At 36.6% G+C, this 21,890-nt stretch overlaps 2 protein-coding genes across 2 annotated transcripts; both read left to right on the top strand.

Annotated features, from left to right (window-relative positions):
• Nucleotides 1–11: 11 nt before the first annotated feature.
• LOC139863575 (uncharacterized) lies at nucleotides 12–20,272 on the top strand. The gene is made up of 4 exons (XM_071852195.1): nucleotides 12–43; nucleotides 466–535; nucleotides 19,287–19,380; nucleotides 19,500–20,272. Exons 1-4 carry the CDS (start codon nucleotides 12–14, stop codon nucleotides 20,270–20,272), a joined length of 969 nt encoding a protein of 322 aa, XP_071708296.1.
• Nucleotides 20,273–20,733: 461 nt separating this feature from the next.
• LOC139863574 (uncharacterized) lies at nucleotides 20,734–21,279 on the top strand. Its single transcript, XM_071852194.1, has 2 exons — nucleotides 20,734–20,935; nucleotides 21,041–21,279. The coding sequence occupies exons 1-2, from the start codon at nucleotides 20,734–20,736 to the stop codon at nucleotides 21,277–21,279; spliced, it is 441 nt and encodes a 146-aa protein (XP_071708295.1).
• Nucleotides 21,280–21,890: the final 611 nt, after the last annotated feature.

Raw genomic sequence — 21,890 nt, 5'->3', positions numbered from 1 at the left:
CGATCTTACAAATGGTATCAGAGCCAGGTTATAGCCCGATGTGGTGAACAACACAGTGGTGGCGCACCCCTAAGCGCACGGTGCGACATGGCACACCTCTCAGTTTGCCAACGATAATGGAGCCATGGTGCCTTATATCGAAAGTCTTCCTTCCCAAGGCGTGGAAGTGCGGCGTGTCCCGATGGTGAAAGAAAAGTGAAAGAAAGAGATCGGCGGTATAAGAGGCGTGTCCCGGTAGTGAAAGAAAAGTGAAAGAAAAGAGACCGATGATATAAGATGACGGGAGTATCGTTGAAGGGGAGGCTCGGTGATGTGGTCTTCGGTTTGAGGGGAGGATTGTTGGGGTGCAAACCTATCCCACATAGGAGGGAGACAAAAACAAATGTATGTATATAAGTCTAAGGGGAAGTCCCTCTAATACCAATTGGTTTTAAAAAATGATGAACTCTTGGGCTTATATTGCAGGACATTGTGTTTGGGCTATGCAATCTTACAGGCGGCCCTAGGACCCAACCGTTTGGGAGCTCTACAGAAGGTCTAGAAAGGTAGCTTAGAAAATTCCTAATTTAATAAACAAGATTTTGATGGGTAATGTTTATATCGAGTATTTTGTATGCTAGTTATTAATTATTATATTTATATTTTTTTTATTTATTAGTTTATAACTCGCACTTTTGCGAACTAAGCTTAACTCCACATATTTGGGCTGGGTCCCTTGAGGAGCCGTATGAAGCGTATTAGATTGAATATATTTTTCTTAAAAAAACGTATATATCAATAAAAGTACAGGCAAACTTGAAATTGAATGATACTATATAATTATGTAACTTAATATGATATAAAAATAACACCTAAAATAAATAATTAAATTAATTTGAATTTTAAATGAAAATTTAAAACGCTCATGGTTATGGTTGACATTGCCAAATATTACTACATACGTCATAAGTTTGTTAAAATAGTCTTATAACAGATTTGATAATCGTGATTTACCTCAAATATCAAATATGTAAATTATAAAAACCAATTATATTTGGTTGCCAACAATAATTTTTTGCTCACTTGTCAGGGCCCTTCTACCATGATCATGATCTATACCAAGTGTGTAAACCAATAAAACTATATCTAACACAATGAAGATTATACATTTTAACAGCATGTTTTAAAAGGAAGAGAATTTGTTCCCTGAAGAATCAAGCGAAACGTTATTCAGTTTAGATTTTGGGTCATCTTTTTTCGTTTTGAGTTTTCTTGTAAAAATTAAGTATGATCACAAATTCAAAGAATTCAAAGGTTGCATGCATTAAAAATAGACTTAGATTACAAACTAACCTTTTAACTCGTTTCCCTTTTAGCTAGCTTTAAAGTATTTTTTATCCTCGGTTGACCCGTTTAAGATAAAACACAACCCAAATCACCCACTCGTAAATAACTGGTATTACGCGGTGAATTTGACATCTTTTTCTATTTGAATGATGTCAGCTATCTCATAGGTTGTAACAACGAGCTTGCGAGACTTCCATACTATCCATCACGAAGCTTGTGACAAGGTTTGGTGTGTCATCGTAAAACCGTCAATAACCAGGCGTCACCAAAGGAAACTCACGCCCAATTTGTTGAGATGGACGAAAACTAACACCCTTACGCCTTTAACGGGGTGTTACCGTTATGAAAAAGGGGCGTGACAGAATTAATTAGGCGTTAGATTTTTTTTATATCCAATCATAAATTTACACGTAAATGTCTATATTAATAATTCTTTAATTTTTATATTAACACATCATTTAATACCATTTTACTCAATCAAATTTAGCACTTTAACATTGCCAAAAAGCTACAGTTGTCTTAACTTCCATTAAAGCTCCTTTGATTTTTGCATGTAAATAACTAGCTCATACTAGAGAATTAAAAGACACCGCCACTCCCATCTTACTCGAAATAACCTAACGAACCAAAACGGACTAGTCTTGCCCGTGTCGGAGCGCACACGCGCCACCTGTAGATACCGCCGGAGGAGGGTGTTTATCCGGCGAATAAACTAGTTTTTCCGGTCAATTACAGACGAGTGACGTACCACCGTCGACATATCTGGCCTAGGGACGTTTTTAACTTTTCCACCGGAGAATAAACTTTGTTCCACCGGCTACACTTGGTCCTGTCGATCACCGCCAGCTACTACCGGAATTTAACTTTTCCGGCCAGTTACTTCTTCCTTTCCTTTTGCTTTACCTACTGTTTTCTGTTGCTCGTGTTTCCTATATTTTACTCCGTATAATTTTTATGTTAGCTAATTAGCTTTAGATTTCTTATATTTGGTATTAGTATTAGTATAATATCTTCCTACATCATCTATCCTACTGTTAACTAACTTCAGGATATTTATATTTAATTTTAGTATAATATTAAGATATTTTTATTAATTATTAGCTTTTGGAATTTAATACTTATAATATTAATTAGTTGTGGAGCTCTCGCTTCGCGTCGGGGGTTCTGTTTTGAATGCGAGTTAAAAAAAAAAGGTATTGATCAATTTTGTAAAAAAAAAGAATTTTTTTTTGGACATTTAACATTGAAGGGTGATTCCTTTTGTGAAAGTTGCTTCTTTTAGCGTTTTTTTTATAGTTAGTTGATCTATTTTGTAAAAAAAAAAATGTTTTTCGACATCTTTTGGTAACATTGAAGGGTTGTTCATTTTATGAAAGTTTCCTGTTTTATCGTTGAGGAAGAAAAGAGAGGAAAAAAAAAAGTTAGTTGATTTTTTTTGTAAAAAGGAATTTTTTTCGACATCTTTTAGTAACACTGAAGGGTTGGTTCTTTTACGAAAGTTGCTTATTTTATCGTTGGGGACCACAAAAAAAGGTGAAATGACGAAAATACCCCTAGTTACTATTGGTGAATAGTGAAATAGTGTTCCGTTTTGAATGCGAGTTAAAAAAAAGTATTGATCAATTTTGTAAAAAAAGAATATTTTTTTCGACATCTAACATTGAAGGGTTTTTCATTTGTGAAAGTTGCTTCTTTTAGCGTTTTTTTTTTATATATAGTTAGTTGATCTATTTTGTAAAAAAGAATGTTTTTCGACATCTTTTGGTAGCATTGAAGGGTTGTTCATTTTATGAAAGTTGCCTGTTTTATCGTTGAGGAAGAAAAGAGAGGGGGAAAAAAGTTAGTTGATTTTTTTTGTAAAAAGAAATTTTTTTCGACATCTTTTGGTAACACTGAAGGGTTGGTTTTTTTACGAAAGTTGCTTATTTTATCGTTGTGATGACCCGGGAATTTCCGACCAAATTTAAACCTGAATCTTATTTGATTTCGATACGATAAGCAAAGTCTGTAATGTTGAGTCTTAAAAACTTTTGAACTTTGTTTATGTAATAATTTAAACCTTTGACGAATCCCGACGATTCACGAACGATTGTGTGTAAATAGATATGTAAATATAAATGTATGTATATATATAATAATAATTGGAAAGAATAAAATATAATATAAACATTAAAGTTAAATATGTAAAATAAGATATAAAATAATTAAACTTATTCTAAATATGTATATAGGACTTTTTATACATAGCTGATATTGTATGTATATAGTAATAAATATAAAGTATATAAATTATGACAATTCAAATATAAATTCTATGGAAAATTATTATTATATTGTTGTAAGATATAAACTAAATGCTCAAAATATGTTGTTATGTATATATGTGTATGTATATCTTAAAGAGGACATATGTAATATTATTATATTAAATTTAATTACAAGTTGAATATAATTGTTATATTAATGTTATTATATTACTTTCATTATCAATTTTGATATCTGTATTATTAATAGATTAGTTTAATATATTGTGTGTGTGTATATATATATATATATATATATATATATATATATATATATATATATATATATATATATATATATATATATATATATATATATATATATGAAATTCGATATGTATAAATTGTTATCAATATTATGTAGATATAGATAGATATATGCATTGTATGATTGATACAATTATTAAACATCAAGTCAAACATCCACTTGTCTAAATGTATTTCATCCGTGAACTAATTGAAACACAATTTGAAAGACTGTGCTCCACTTATTGAATTGACTGAGTCCGTGAACTTGAGATATTGATTGAGATACTGTTGCCTTTGCCCTTTTCTTTCTGTATCAATCATATGGCATGAATTATTATGATATGATATATTAAGTATTATATATATATATATATATATATATATATATATATATATATATATATATATATATATATATATATATATATATATCTTTTACACTTACACCTACATATACATATATGGATACAATTACATATATACTACATATCCTCCAGTTACCTCTGCAACCCGATGCTATCTAACCTCCATCACCTTGATGGTCATCGGAAACCACCTCAAGCCTCCATCAACCACTTCCCCATGTACAACCACCACAACACCATTTATTTTTTTCTTTGCTCGTTTGAAGAACTACCATCACTCGCCACTTTTGAACCACCTCAACCCATAAGAAAATCCATTTGTTGAGGTTGAAACGAGACCAAGAACCATATACCAACTCGCCACCACAACTCACTCCATCACCATTAAACAACCACCATATTCCTGTTTTGTTCGATATCATCTCATTACCATCCAACACCACGAAAACCCATTTATTTTTATTTCTATTTTGTTGCTCGCTGTTACAATCAATCGAGAACTACCATTATCATATGCTTCGGTTTATGATCTTGCAATCGAATACCCATCACCACCTGCGATTACCTCTCTCTCTTCTTTGATCTATTCTCTCTCTACTTTCATTCGAAAACACCACCATCATGAACACCAAACACCTCCACCCGTCACCTCTATTTCTTTTCCCTCTTCACTGCTACTGCAGCTACGACTTCTGTCTTTCTGTTTTTGGCCGGACACCTAAATCACCATCACAGACCGCCTTGTTGTTATTACTGCTGCTACCATTCAACGAAGAAGGTGTAAGAATAATGATGATATTATTAAAGAAGACAATATAGTTTATGTTTCCAGTTTAATAATTATCGATATAGATAAAGGGAATATCACTTTATCAAAAGATATACAAGTGGGAATTAATAAACGTTCATGACCGACAATGTTCTATGGTTTGGTAATGAGCTGTAAAGTGGTTGGATTCTTTTTGGTTGAATATCATATGGAGACCGATAAAGAAACAGATACCGAATCCCATAAGTTGTTTATGATTCGTTATGGATTTTCTTGTTATCGTGTTGGGCCGAGACCTTAATTGGCATTAGGCTCATGAGGAAGCTTGGGCCACAAATCACAAACACATCGTTATTTTTTTTGTTGTTGTTGATGTTCCTGTCAACGATAACAAACGAACACATATACTTAATTACGATGATGATGCGATGTCACGAGATGATGATGATTACACTAGGGTTATAATAATAATATGAGGTGGGATGATAAATGATGATGTTATTTGGTTCTGTAAGATTAAAGAAAAGACAACAAGCATAGTTGGGTTAAAACATTTTTAAAGTATTAGAGTAATCAGATTGAAACAGATGGAGAGATGGTTAGACGAGGGGTTATTGAACGAGAGGTCGTGGGTTCAATCCCCGACCATGGCAAAAAAATTTTAAAATTAATAACAGATGTGTTGGGCCGCCAGTTTCTGTGTTGGGCCGAATTCCTAGTTGGGCTTATGAAGTTGCTGATGGGCTGAAGTAAGTTGAACTATGGTATAGATATGATGATGATACGGATTATAATATTAGGACTCGGTATTAATACAGAAAAATTGAGAGGGACGAGTGGTTAAGGGGTGTGTTGGTTTAGCGAGAGGTCTCGGGTTCGAGCCCGAGCATAAGCATTATTTTTGGAATTTTTTCTTGAGGTAGTTTTACTTATTATTATTATTATTATTATTATTATTATTATTATTATTATTATTATTATTATTATTATTATTATTATTATTATTATTATTATTATTATTATTATTATTATTGTTGTTATTATTATTATTAATATAAATACTATACTTATTATTATTATTATTAAAATGAGTATTAGGATTATCATTTCTATTAATATTATTATTGATATTATTACTAAGTATTACCATTAAATTATCATTTTCAAAATTTTTATTATTAACAAAAGTATTTTTATTAAAAATTATCATTTTTTGAAATTATTATTATTATTATCAGTATTATTACTATTACTATTAGTATTAAGGATATTCATATTATTATTTTTAAAATTATTATTATTATCATAAATATTTTAGTATTATTATAACTATTATTTAAAAACAGACAAAATTATACAAAAATAAGCCTAATACATATGATATAACTATATTAATATTTTAATGGAACATATGAGTTCTAAAATAATATCACTAAATAAATACATATATAAATTTATTCGATTACCATTACATGTGTTAATATACATAACTGAATATAGGTTCGTGAATCCGAGGCCAACCCTGCATTGTTCAATGTCGTCATATGTATTTTTACTACAAAATACAGTAGAGCGAGTTTCATTTTCTCCCTTTTTAAATGCTTTTGCAATATATATATTTTTGGGACTGAGAATACATGCGCTGCTTTTATAAATATTTTACGAAATAGACACAAGTACTTAAAATTACATTCTATGGTTGGATTATTAAACCGAATATCGCCCTTCAAGTCTGGTAACCTAAGAATTTAAGGAAATGGCCCCTGATTGACGCGAATCCTAAAGATAGATCTATGGACCTTGACAAGTTCCATTCGGGGTACGAATGCTTTAGTACTTCGAGATTATTATACAGACGAGAGGTTCTGTTTTGGGGATATTCTATGCATTAAGTTAACGTCGGTTACCAGGTGTTCAATCCATATGAATGATTTTTATCTCTATGCAGTTTGCGAAATGCCTGATACGAGAATGATGTCTATGAAAATGAAATCTTGTGGTCTATTATACTATCTGAAATGATTATTTATGATAAACTAATGAACTCACCAACCTTTTGGTTGACACTATAAAGCATGTTTATTCTCAGGTATGAAAGAAATCTTCCGATGTGCATTTGCTCATATTAGAGATATTACTTGGAGTCATTCATGACATATTTCAAAAGACGTTGCATTCGAGTCGTTGAGTTCATCAAGATTATTACTAGGTCAATTATAGTTGGATATATTATTAAATGGTATGCATGCCGTCAACTTTCGATGTAATGAAAGATTGTCTTTTCAAAAACGAATGCAATGTTTGTAAAATGTATCATATAGAGGTCAAGTACCTCGCGATGTAACCAAATGTAATGTATTCGTCCAGATGGATTAGGACGGGTCATTAGAATCGTTGGGGACCACACAAAAAAAGGGTGAAATGACGAATATACCCCTAGTTACTATTGGTGAATAGTGAAATAGTGTTTTGTCTATTAGTATATATATAAATTATGAGCGAGAACAAAGATACTTGGATTTGGTCGATGTCCGAAGATGGTAAGTTTCAAGTCGCTGGTACTCGGGTGCAGCTGGACGAGTGCACACTATCAATGGTCGAAAATCATACTCGTTGGTTGAAAGAGCTTCCTAGAAAAATAAATATATTCTTATGGAGAGTCACTTGGAACCGGTTGCCGACAAGATTGAATTTTTCCGTTAGAGGGATGGAGATTGAAGATATCGGATGTGCTATTTGTAATTGTAGCATAGAATCTCTTGACCATTTTTTATTTGAATGTCCTCTTGCATTCGATTTATGGAGGAAAGTAAAGATTTGGATGGGTATCGACATTCCCTTATGTAACTCGTGGCAAGAATGGTTAGAATGGTTCGACTCACTTCATATTTTGGCCGATTCAAAAATACGGATGCACACTATTATTGTCTCACTTGTATGGCACATTTGAAGATTTCGAAACAACATGCTTTTTGGTACGCAGAGAATGAGGAAAGAAGTCCTTTTTGATTCTATTAAAAAAATTTCTTTTTATTAGTTAAAAAGTAGGAGTAAATGTAATTTGCGTTGGGATTCTTGGCAATTGATGCCTTTGTAATTGTTGTTGGATTCTCTCTATTGCCTTACTGGGGGGGGGGGGGGTCCCTTTTTAATGAAATTTTGATTCCAAAAAAAAGTATTAATATTAATATTTATTTTTTATATATATAAAGGGACTTTTAATGTAACGACCCTGGATTTTTCAACTTTTATTTATTAATAATTATTATTAATACTTGTGCTTTAATAAAGGTATTTATATACATTTACTTGTTATCGTATTTGAATTACCATGGCCCGACTTGTCTTTATGACGCGCGTACTTTTCACAAATAATATTTTTGAATATTATTTACATTCATGATTATTTATTATTAATCATTTTTAATTAACTAATGTTAGTAGTTAATTACTTGGACCTTTTAGTTATTTGTTGGTTACTTGGGCTTATTTACTTAATTGTTACACATACTTGGACTTTTATTTCATGGACTAGTAAGCCCACCACTCTTAATGGACTTGTGAGCCCAACATAATAACTAGTAATTCATTAAGGATAAACATGTATTATTTAGCTTAATTAGGAGACAAAGTACTACAAGCATGCATGACCGTTTATCCATACATTTAACCTTATTACCCATTCAAGCTTTCACCACCTTTCCAACACATGAAAGCAAGTTTTGACTTCCCTTATTTGCTCCCAAAACCGACGGTTTGTAGCAAGGAAAGAGGAGCTCCATTTCTTTCAAACTTTGTTACTTATCTACTTGCATTTCATTTCCTTTACACATACATACATATAACACTTCAATTTTCTCTCTTATTCTCTCTAAAACTTAGTAGGTAACAACACTTTTCTTCCTCTTCTCTTGTTCTAAAAACCGTAGCATGTATATCCATCATCATCATGATTTCTTGTTTAATTACTTGTTTGTTTGTTGGTTGTTATTCAAGATCAAACTTCCTAGTTTGAATCTTCATGGATCTTGGTTACTTCCATCTCTTGTTTGATGAAGAACCAAGAACAAGAACCTAAAACTTGTTAGTTTGTGGTTCTATACTTAAGTGTTTTCAAGATCTAGAGTTCATAACTTGATGATCTTCTTTATGTTTATGTTTTGTAGACTTGAATTCTTAAGATCTAAACTTTAGTTTGAATCTTCTCAAGTATGAAGCAAATATAAACATAATACTTGTAGATCTAGTTTATTTCTTCATTTTTACTTACTTTAAACATAATACTTGATCTCATACTTCTTGAAACTAAAGTTAACTTTGAAAGTTCAAGAACATGGAAGTGTAACTTTCTAGTTACAACTTCATATACTTTTGATAGATCTAAGTTTCTATAGCTTATGGTCTTCTAATTTTGTTTTAAACAAGAGCTTATAAGCTTACATATACATCACAAAATGAAAATCTAAGTATCATAACTTATGGTTTCATTAAAGTAAAGATTCAAGTGTTATAACTTAGGATCTAACTTAAGAACTTTAGATCTAGACTTTTGGGTCTAGGATCTTCAAGATCTAACTAAGAACTATGTTCTACAACTTAAGATCTTGATTATTTAGTTTACTTTCAAGTTTGTAGCTTAATATTACTTTTATAACTCATGTATGTGTTGGATCTAAGATCTTGATGCATCTTTGGCTCATCAAACTTCATACAACTCTTAAGTGAGTTGTGCTACATGTCTTAGACTTGCACTTGTGTTATGATGGTCAAAACTTGGTTAAGATGATGCAAACCCATCAACGAGTTGTACACTTGAAGCTATACGCATCAAGGATGAGAACCGTGATGAGCATCGAGCACCAAGAACCCACCGGAACACCTTTCTTACTGTTTCTGGAACTGATCAGAATACCTGGGCTATTGGAAAGTTAATTTTCAGTTAGTTCGGTTCGAGTAGATGATTTTCCGTTTAGACCTCGTCTTAATTCGAGTTACGGTTTAGGATCTATGGCCTCCCGAAAGTCACTACACCCTATTAACGTTGTGCTAAAATTTCTGACCTACTCGCACTTAAACCGTCACCACGGTCAAACGAAGACGAGTTTGGTTCTGGAAAATTGGTCAGTACCTAGGGGACTCATATACGGAGCCATGGCCACTGGTCTTACCTCATTTCAGTTTGTATAGAGGTCGTGGCGACTGAACGAAGTCAGCCTTTGTTTCAAACCCTAGTCTTTACTTGAAACTTACTTTACACTTTTTGTTAAATGATGAATGATGATGATACTTAAGACCTAATTTACATACTTATAAACCTATTGGGACGATTTACTGACTTGGTAACTTTTGACTTAGGTTGAGGACCTTTTCGGACAAACATACTTGCTTACCTTTCCCGTGTCAACTTTACTACTACTTAACCACTGTGAGTTATAGCATCCCTTTTTACTTTAACTATTTTGGGAACTGAGAATACATGCGCATTTTACGTTTTACATACTAGGCACGAGTACTTAAACTTTATATATGTGTGGGTTATACAATGGCATAAACTTTTCCCTTAGCTCGGTAACGTTTAGTCATTGGTCTTTGAACCGGTGAACGCGAATCTTAGATATGGATCCATAGGGTTTGACATCCCCACTCGGGCTAGTAGCGCTAGCATTTAACGGGTGTTTAATACTTCGTAAACATACGCACTCGCCAAGTGTACTTTTAGGGGGTGATAAACGTTAAGTTAGTTACCAAGTGCCCACGGTTAAACATATACTTTTCATACTGTTTTGAAACGCTGTTGAAGCACTGAAATCTCGTGGCCTACATTACATTAATGTTATACTTAAACTATAGCTCACCAACCTTTGTGTTGACATTTTTAAGCATGTTTTTTTCAGGTGCTTAAGGTTGCTTGCTTCCGCTGTTGTACTAGTCTTGCTGATTAGCCACCCGCTGCCTTATTAGAGATGTTACCGCATGAAATATTTTATCTTGCATTCAAACTTTACTACTTTTGAACAATGATTTGTAACGACCTAAGGGTCACGTTATTACTTGCTTCCGTTCATAGAAGCATATTTTTGGTTGTAAAACATTAGACGTTGGTTATGACGTCACCTTTTATCATGAATGCTAACTTGTTTTGAAAACGCATATAGTGTTTGACCTTGTAATGATCCTGTTGTTGATGGTCCGTACATGTTGATTTAGTACGGGGCGTCACATTTAATATATATATATATATATATATATATATATATATATATATATATATATATATATATATATATATATATATATATATATATATACTCACATACTCTTTTTTATCTTGGTTTTTTTATAGTGTAAGAAATACATTTCTCGTCGAGATGGTCACTTGAGGTCATGTCCTTCGAGCTTGGTGGCGGGTAGGCCTAGAGGGTCTAGTAGGGCAATAGGTTAGTGGATCCGATTAAGATTAGAGTAGGGAGTTGGAACGTAGGGTCCTTGACTAGCAAATCCCTTGAGCTGGTTGATACTTTACTTAAGAGTAAAGTTGCATTATTTAATAAACATGTGATGTGTTGATTCCATGTTGGTTACCATATACTGTATTATTACTATTTGAATACTGAATTTTGACTTGAGTCAAAATTTTTGTTTAGAACATCAATGGCAAACGGAAGATCAACGCCAACCACAGCACAGATCGAGGAAATGATCAATGGACGAATCGCCGCAGCTTTAGCGGAAATGAACCCCCAAGCTCCACCGCCACCGGTTATCCAGCCCATTCATAACGGGTGCACATACAAAGAGTTTCAAAGCTGCAAGCCCCACAACTTTAGTGGAACTGAGGGGCCGGTTGGTCTCACTAGGTGGTTTGAGAAATTAGAATCTGTATTTTGAGTAGTAACTGCTCAGAGGCGAACAAAACCAAGTATGCCTCCTGTACGCTGTCTGATGGCGCACTAACTTGGTGGAACACGTTGGCTCAAGCAAAGGGTATTGATGAGGTGTTTGCTACCCCATGGTAGGAATTCAAAGGGGCCCTGGTTGAGGAATATTGCCCTAGGACAGAGATCCAGAAAATGGAGATGGAGTTTATGCAGTTGAAGGTTGTGGGAAACGATCTCGATGGTTACAACCGTAGGTATATGGAATTAGCCCTAATGTGTCCTACCATGGTTACCCCGGAGTTTAAGCGTATGGAAAGGTATTTGTGGGGACTTCCTAAGTCCATTAAGGGAAATGTCACCTCGTCTAAGCCACCTAATGTCCCGGAAGCAATGCGCATGGCGCATACCTTAATGAACCAAATTATCATCGATAAACCGGAGAAGGCTAAGTCCGAAGCGGGTAGTAGTGATAAGCGTAAGTGGGATAACAACAAGGGGAGAGCCTATGATCAAACCCCCGCTAAGAGGCACAACAATGATGGGAGGAACCTCAATCCGAACACCAACTCGAACCCCAACTACAAGGGCAGTCTGCCACAGTGCAAGAGGTGCTACAAGCACCATACTGGGTACTGTAATGTTGTTTGTGAAAAGTGCAAAAAGACCGGGCATATTGGCAGAGACTGCAAGATCACCACCATGACTGGGAAGCCGAACCCCAATGGACCGAGAAAGTGTTATGAATGCGAGCAGACGGTCCACTTCAGAAATGAGTGTCCCAACAAGCGAAAGGACGGCGGACCACCGCGTGGTAGAGCTTTCAACGTTAATGCAAGGGATGCTCGTGAGAACCCCGACTTGGTGACAGGTATATTCACTATCAACAATCTATTAGCTTCTGTTCTATTTGATACTGGTGCCGATAGGAGTTATGTATGTTGACACTTTTGCGATAAGATAAATTGGTCGTTAGTTCCTTTAAAGGAGAGTATGCTTGTAGAGGTAGCAAATGGAAAACTTGAGAAAGTTGACCAAATTAGCCGAGGAGCTATTATCAACATAGCTGGTGTAGATTTCGAGATTGACTTGATACCCATTAAGTTGGGAAGCTTTGATGTTATGGTCAGTATGGACTGGTTGACCAAGATAAAGGCTGACATTATCTGTGGAGATAAAGCTCTTCGTATACCACACGGAGATGGTGAGCCACTGATTATTTACGGAGAGAGATGTAGCTCGAAACTGAATCTCATTAGATGCATGAAAGCGCAAAATATCATGAAGAAAGGACGTCTTGCCGTTTTAGCACATGTGTAAACGTTAGAAACTGAGGAGAAGAGCGTGGGTGACGTGCGAATTGTGAACGAATTTCCCGACGTCTTTCCAGAGGAATTGCCTGGTTTACCGCCGCCGAGAGCAGTAGAGTTTCAGATCGATTTAGTGCCAGGAACTGCACCTGTAGCTCGCGCACCTTATCGACTCGCACCTTCTGAAATGCAAGAGTTGCAGAGTCAATTACAAGAACTGTTAGACCGTGGATTTATCCAATCGAGTTCTTTGCCTTGGGGCGCGCCTGTTTTGTTTGTAAAGAAGAAGGACGGATCCTTCCGCATGTGTATCGACTACCGCGAACTCAACAAATTGACAATCAAGAATCGGTATCCTCTTCCCCGAATTGACGATCTTTTTGACCAACTACAAGGATCGAGCGTTTACTCTAAGATCGATTTACGATCCGGTTATCACCAGTTGAGGGTGAAGGAGAGTGATGTAATGAAAACTGCGTTCAGAACTCGTTATGGTCATTATGAGTTTCTCGTGACGCCATTCGGATTAACCAACGCACCTATCGTGTTCATGGACCTCATGAATCGTGTCTGCAAACCATACTTGGACAAGTTCGTTATCGTCTTCATAGATGATATCCTCATCTACTCTAAGAGCGAAGAAGAACATGAACAACATCTTCGATTAGTGCTTGAACTATTGAGACAAGAGCAACTTTATGACAAATTCTCCAAGTGTGAATTTTGGTTGAAGGAAGTCCAATTTCTGGGTCATGTTGTGAGCGACCAGGGTATCAAAGTTGATCCCACCAAGATTGAAGCTATCAGCAAGTGGGAGACCCCTACTACTCCAACCCACATCCGCCAATTTCTATGTCTCGCCGGTTACTACCGAAGATTTATTGAAGGTTTCTCTTTGATTGCGCGCCCTTTGACCGCGCTAACTCACAAAGGGAAGAAGTTCATTTGGGAACCCGAACAGGAATCTGCATTTCAAACCATGAAAAAGAAGTTAACCACCGCACCTATCTTATCACTTCCTGAAGGCAGTGACGATTTCGTCGTTTAATGCGATGCTTCGAAAAGTAGTTTTGGTTGTGTACTGATGCAACGCACAAAGGTTATCGCTTATGCTTCTCATCAATTGAAGATTCACGAGTGGAACTGCACTACTCACGATCTCGAACTTGGAGCCGTTGTCTTTGCGCTCAAATTATGGAGACACTATTTGTATGGAACTAAGACTACTATCTTCACCGACCACAAAAGTCTCCAGCATATATTCGATCAGAAACAACTGAACAAGAGACAGCGACGATGGATCGAGACGCTGAACGACTATGATTGAGAACTTCGTTGTCACCCTAGCAAGGCCAATGTTGTAGCTGATGCTTTAAGCCGAAAGGAGAGGACGGCACATCTCCGTGTCCGGGCTCTGAATATCACCATTCATTCGAATCTCAACAGCCAGATCCGAGTAGTCCAAGATGAGGCTCTCAAAGAAGAGAATATATCTCATGAATGCTTGAACATTCTCGTCTCTCGATTCGAAGTTAAGGAGACTGGACTCTGATGCTATGCCGGAAGAATTTGGGTACCTCGTTATGGAGATTTACGGAGCCTTATATTAGATGAAGCCCACAAGTCGAGATATTCGATTCATCCAGGAGCCGGTAAAATGTACAACGATCTTAAGGAACAGTATTGGTGGCCGAATCTTAAGAAGGATGTTGCAACTTATGTTGGGAAGTGTTTGACTTGTTCGAAAGTTAAGGCCGAACATTAGAGGACCTCTGGATTACTTCAGCAACCGGAAATCCCACAATGGAAGTGGGAAAGGATAACAATGGATTTCATTACCAAGCTACCAAAGACGGTGGGCGGATACGATACCATCTGGGTTATCGTTGACCGCCTTACCAAATCTGCACACTTCTTAGCCATGAAGGAGACGGATACGATGGAGAGACTCGCTCAACTATATATCAAAGAGGTTGTATCTCGTCATGGTGTACCTTTATCGATCATCTCAGATCGCGATCCCCGTTTTGCTTCCAGATTTTGGCGTTCTTTACAAGAAGCAATGGGAACCCATCTCGACATGAGTACTGCATATCACCCACAGACCGACGGGCAAAGTGAACGCACGATTTAGACTTTGGAGGACATGTTGCGTGCATGTGTTATCGATTTCGGAAAGGCCTGGGAAAGGCATTTGCCACTCGCCAAATTTTCTTACAACAACAGTTATCACTCGAGCATTAATGCCGCACCTTTTGAAGCGTTGTATGGCCGCAAGTGCCGATCTCCTATTTGTTAGGCCGAAGTAGGCGAAAAGCAAATCACTGGACCCGAGGTAGTCCATGAAACAACAGAGAAGATTGCTCAGATTCAAGCGAGACTTAAGACGGCCCGTGATCGTCAAAAGAGTTATGCCGACCTCAAACGTAAAGACTTTGAATTCTACGTCGGTGACCGTGTAATGTTGAAGGTTGCACCTTGGAAAGGTGTGATTCATTTTGGAAAACGTGGAAAGTAAAACCCACGATACAATGGTCCTTTTGAAATCTTGGAACGTGTTGGACCCGTTGCTTACCGTTTGGATCTTTCAACTCAATTGAGCTCAGTTCATCCTACCTTCCACGTATCAAATTTGAAGAAGTGTCTTGCTGCACCAGAACTTGTCATACCACTGGAAGAACTTACAATTGATGACAAACTCCACTTCGTGGAAGAGCATGTCGAAATTATGGACCGTGAGGTCAAAACTTTGAAATGCAATAAGATTCCGATCGTTCGAGTACGATGGAATGCCAAACGAGGACCTGAGTTTACCTGGGAACGAGAGGATCAAAGGATGCAGAAGTATGCTCACCTTTTCCCGACTCCTCCATCTACCTCAGGTTAAAATTTCGGGACGAAATTTTCTTTAACAGGTGGGTGATGTAACGACCCTGGATTTTCCAACTTTTATTTATTAATAATTATTATTAATACTTGTGCTTTAATAAAGGTATTTATATACATTTACTTGTTATCGTATTTGAATTACCATGGCCCGAATTGTCTTTGTGACGCGCGTACTTTTCACAAATAATATTTTTGAATATTATTTACATTCATGATTATTTATTATTAATCATTTTTAATTAACTAATGTTAGTAGTTAATTACTTGGGCCTTTTAGTTATTTGTTGGTTACTTAGGCTTATTTACTTAATTGTTACACATGCTTGGACTTTTATTTCATGGACTAGTAAGCCTACCACTCTTAATGGACTTGTGAGCCCAACATAATAACTAGTAATTCATTAAGGATAAACATGTATTATTTAGCTTAATTAGGAGACAAAGTACTACAAGCATGCATGACCATTTATCCATACATCTAACCTTATTACCCATTTAAGCTTTCACCACCTTTCCAACACATGAAAGCAAGTTTTGACTTCCCTTATTTGCTCCCAAAACCGACGGTTTGTAGCAAGGAAAGAGGAGCTCCATTTCTTTCAAACTTTGTTACTTATCTACTTGCATTTCATTTCCTTTGCACACACATACATACAACACTTCAATTTTCTCTCTTATTCTCTCTAAAACTTAGTAAGTAACAACACTTTTCTTCCTCTTCTCTTATTCTAAAAACCGTAGCATGTATATCCATCATCATCATGATTTCTTGTTTAATTACTTGTTTGTTTGTTGGTTGTTATTCAAGATCAAACTTCCTAGTTTGAATCTTCATGGATCTTGGTTACTTCCATCTCTTGTTTGATGAAGAACCAAGAACAAGAACCTAAAACTTGTTAGTTTGTGGTTCTATACTTAAGTGTTTTCAAGATCTAGAGTTCATAAACTTGATGATCTTCTTTATGTTTATGTTTTGTAGACTTGAATTCTTAAGATCTAAACTTTGGTTTGAATCTTCTCAAGTATGAAGTAAATATAAACATAATACTTGTAGATCTAGTTTATTTCTTCATTTTTACTTACTTTAAATTCATGATTGTTCATTATGGTCAAGTATTACTAGTTAAAACTTGATCTCATACTTCTTGAAACTAAAGTTAACTTTGAAAGTTCAAGAACATGGAAGTGTAACTTTCTAGTTACAACTTCATATACTTTTGATAGATCTAAGTTTCTATAGCTTATGGTCTTCTAATTTTGTTTTAAACAAGAGCTTATAAGCTTACATATACATCACAAAATGAAAATCTAAGTATCATAACTTATGGTTTCATTAAAGTAAAGATTCAAGTGTTATAACTTAGGATCTAACTTAAGAACTTTAGATCTAGACTTTTGGGTCTAGGATCTTCAAGATCTAACTAAGAACTATGTTCTACAACTTAAGATCTTGATTATTTAGTTTACTTTCAAGTTTGTAGCTTAATATTACTTTTATAACTCATGTATGTGTTGGATCTAAGATCTTGATGCAACTTTGGCTCATCAAACTTCATACAACTCTTAAGTGAGTTGTGCTACATGTCTTAGATTTGCACTTGTGTTATGATAGTCAAAACTTGGTTAATATGATGCAAACCCATCAACGAGTTGTACACTTGAAGCTATACGCATCAAGGATGAGAACCGTGATGAGCATCAACCACCAAGAACCCACCGGAACACCTTTCTTACTGTTTCTGGAACTGATAAGACTACCTGGGCTACTGGAAAGTTGATTTTCAGTTAGTTCGGTTCGAGTATATGATTTTCCATTTAGTCCTCGTCTTAATCCGAGTTAAGCTTTAGGATCTATGGCCTCCCGAAAGTCACTACACCCTATTAACGTTGTGCTAAAATTTCTGACCTACTCGCACTTAAACCGTCACCACGGTCAAACGAAGACGATTTTGGTTCTGGAAATTGGTCAGTACCTAGGGGACTCATATACGGAGCCATGGCCACTGGTCTTACCTCATTTCAGTTTGTATAGAGGTCGTGGCGACTGAACGAAGTCAGCCTTTGTTTCAAACCCTAGTCTTTACTTGAAACTTACTTTACACTTTTTGTTAAATGATGAATGATGATGATACTTAAGACCTAATTTACATACTTATAAACCTATTGGGACGATTTACTGACTTAGTAACTTTTGACTTAGGTTGAGGACCTTTTCGGACAAACATACTTGCTTACCTTTTTCGTGTCAACTTTACTACTACTTAACCACTGTGAGTTATAGCATCCCTTTTTACTTTAACTATTTTGGGAACTGAGAATACATGCGCATTTTATGTTTTACATACTAGGCACGAGTACTTAAACTTTATATATGTGTGGGTTATACAACGGCATAAACTTTCCCCTTAGCTCGGTAACGTTTAGTCATTGGTCTTTGAACCGGTGAACGCGAATCTTAGATATGGATCCATAGGGTTTGACATCCCCACTCGGGCTAGTAGCGCTAGCATTTAACGGGTGTTTAATACTTCGTAAACATACGCACTCGCCAAGTGTACTTTTAGGGGGTGATAAACGTTAAGTTAGTTACCAAGTGCCCACGGTTAAACATATACTTTTCATACTGTTCTGAAACGTCGTTGAAGCACTGAAATCTCGTGGCCTACGTTACATTACTGTTATACTTAAACTATAGCTCACCAACCTTTGTGTTGACGTTTTTAAGCATGTTTTTCTCAGGTGCTTAAGGTTGCTTGCTTCTGCTGTTGTACTAGTCTTGCTGATTAGCCACCCGCTGCCTTATTAGAGATGTTACCGCATGAAACATTTTATCTTGCATTCAAACTTTACTACTTTTGAACAATGATTTGTAACGACCTAAGGGTCACGTACTATTATTACCTGCTTCCGTTCATAGAAGCATACTTTTGGTTGTAAAACATTAGACGTTGGTTATGACGTCACCTTTTATCATGAATGCTAACTTGTTTTGAAAACGCATATAGTGTTTGACCTTGTAATGATCCTGTTGTTGATGGTCCGTACATGTTGATTTAGTACGGGGCGTCACATTTAATATAGATATATATATATATATATATATATATATATATATATATATATATATATATATATATATATATATATATATATATATATATATACTCACATACTCTTTTTTATCTTGGTTTTTTTTATAGTGTAAGAAATACATTTCTCGTCGAGATGGTCACTTGAGGTCATGTCCTTCGAGCTTGGTGGCGGGTAGGCCTAGAGGGTCTAGTAGGGCAATAGGTTAGTGGACCCGATTAAGAGAGGAGTAGGGAGTTGGAACGTAGGGTCCTTGACTAGCAAATCCCTTGAGCTGGTTGATACTTTACTTAAGAGTAAAGTGGACATATTGTGTGTCCAAGAGACCAGATGGAGGGGTCAAGAGGCGGTTGTCATTGACGATTGCAAGTTATGGTTTGCGGGTTTTAGTGTAGCTAGAAACGGGGTAGGAATAATTATAGGACCCCCGTATAAGGATTATGTCGTGGGGGTGGATAGGTGTAGTGATAGGATTATGTCGGTTAGGTTAGTTATCCAGGAGGTGACTTACATGGTCATTAGTGCTTACGCACCCCATGTTGGGTTAGGAGAAGAAGAGAAAAGACGCTTTTGGGTTTCGTTAGATGAGGTTTTGAGGAGTTGCCCTGCGGATCATAGATTACTTGTTGGGGGAGACTTTAGTGTTCATATAGGAACTGTTTCGAAAGGATATACGGGTGTCCATGGTGGCTTTGGGTACGGAGTTCGAAATGTAGAAGGACGCTCTATTCTCGATTTCGTTGTTGCCCATGATTTGGTTGCTGCAAACTCTTTCTTCAGGAAGACAGAAGCTCAACTAGCTACTTTTCACATTGGGGGCCATAGTACCCAGATTGACTATTTGCTGCTTCGCAAAGGGGACCTTAGGGCTTGTAGAGACTGTAGAGTTCTGACTACCTGGACATGTTCCAACCAACACATATTATTGGTCATGGACTTGGTCCTGCAGAGGCGGGCTACCAGGAGCGCGAGACCCGTCCAACCTAGGATCATATGGAAGAATCTGAATGGAGTGATAGCCGAAACTTTTAAAGTTTCGGTTTTGGAAAGAGTAGAGGCAGGAGTGAAAATTGCTACTCATGGTGACCCGGATTAGATGTGGAATAGTCTGGAATCCACTATTAGAGATGTATCCAAGGAAGCCTTAGGTCTGGGAGTAGGGACATCGCGAGAACACAAATCTAGTAGAGAATCATGGTGGATTAGCGATGAGGTCAAACCAAAGTCGTGCTTAAGCAACTGAGGTTTTGGGAGCTCATTACTTGTAGGGAGGGAACACTTTAGGATAGAACTAGGGCAGAAGAGAGATATAAAGAAGCCAAAAGAGAAGCTAAGAAGGCTGTTGCACGTGCAAAAGATAAAGCGTATGAAGCTGGTCAAACCATAATGAAGGAAGACAAAATTAGGAAAAGATGGGAAGGGTATTTCTCATATCTTTTCGTTGGACGGGGACCCGGGCACCAAGAGGATCTGTGGGACTGGGGTATAGGACAATTCCAGGACAACAATTTCTGTAGGAGGATCAGCCAGGAAGAAGTAAGAGCGGCACTATGAAAGATGGGTAAAAACAAAGCTGTTGAACCAGACCAGCTTCCAATAGAGGCATGGCGGTGCCTTGGCGAGGATGGTGTTAGGTACTTGACGTGTCTTTTCAATAAGACGTTTAGAAGCTATAAGATGCCAACAGAATGGAGACGCAGCGAGATTATTCCCATCTTCAAAAATAAAGGGGATGCCCAAAACTACGAAAATTACAGAGGCATAAAATTACTTAGCCATACCATGAAGCTTTGGGAGAGAGTGATTGAGAATAGACTTCGACGCGAAACTACATTTTCGGAAAATCAGTTTTGTTTCATGTCAGGGCGCTCTTTGATGAAGGCAATTCATATTATAAGAAGCGTTATGGAGAAGTATAGGGAAAAGCAAAAAAGCCCAGAGATGGTCTTCTTAGACTTAGAAAAGGCCTATGATTGTGTTCCGCGAAAGTTGATTTGGAAGACCCTTAATAGTAGAGGTATCCCAAGCAGATATATTAAAGCAATTATGGATATGTACGAAGGGGTGAAGTCCTGCATTCGGATGCCTGTGGGAAACACATAGTATTTCCCGATAGAAGTAGGCCTGCACCAGGGATCTGCCCTAAGCCCTTTCCTTTTCGCTTTGATTCTTGACGAGCTGTCTCGATGAATACAAGAGAACATCCCTTGGAGTCTGATTTTTGCCGATGATATTGTGCTTGTAGCGGATTCCAAGGAAGAATTTAATAGAAGACTAGAACAATGGAGGGAGGCCTTAGAACAAAATGGTCTACGGATCAGTAGATAAAAGACGTAATATCTTAGGTGTGATTTCGACAGGGTTGAAGATAAACAAAACGCTGAAGTGAATATCCGCATTGGGGACCAGATCTTGCATCCACAAGATTCGTTTAGATATCTAGGCTCGGTCCTCCACAAATAGGGGAGGATAGACGAGGACGTGACTCATCGTATTAAGGTAGGTTGGTTGAAGTGGAGGGCAGCGAAAGGGGTCTTGTGCCACAAGAAGATACCGCTCAAATTGAAAGGAAAATTCCTCAAGGTGGCAATTAGACCTGCCATGTTGTACGAATCAGAATGTTGGCCAATGACGAAAGCCTAAGAGAGAAGGATGGAGGTGGCTGAAATGAGGATGCTTTGGTGGACATGGGGTAGAACCATGTTAGATATGAT

This window comes from Rutidosis leptorrhynchoides, chromosome 8 (assembly GCF_046630445.1).
Source record: "Rutidosis leptorrhynchoides isolate AG116_Rl617_1_P2 chromosome 8, CSIRO_AGI_Rlap_v1, whole genome shotgun sequence".
NCBI classification, from domain to species: Eukaryota; Viridiplantae; Streptophyta; class Magnoliopsida; order Asterales; family Asteraceae; genus Rutidosis; species Rutidosis leptorrhynchoides.
The sequence above is the reverse complement of the archived record's forward strand: the minus strand, read 5'-3'. Positions and strand labels throughout refer to the sequence as shown.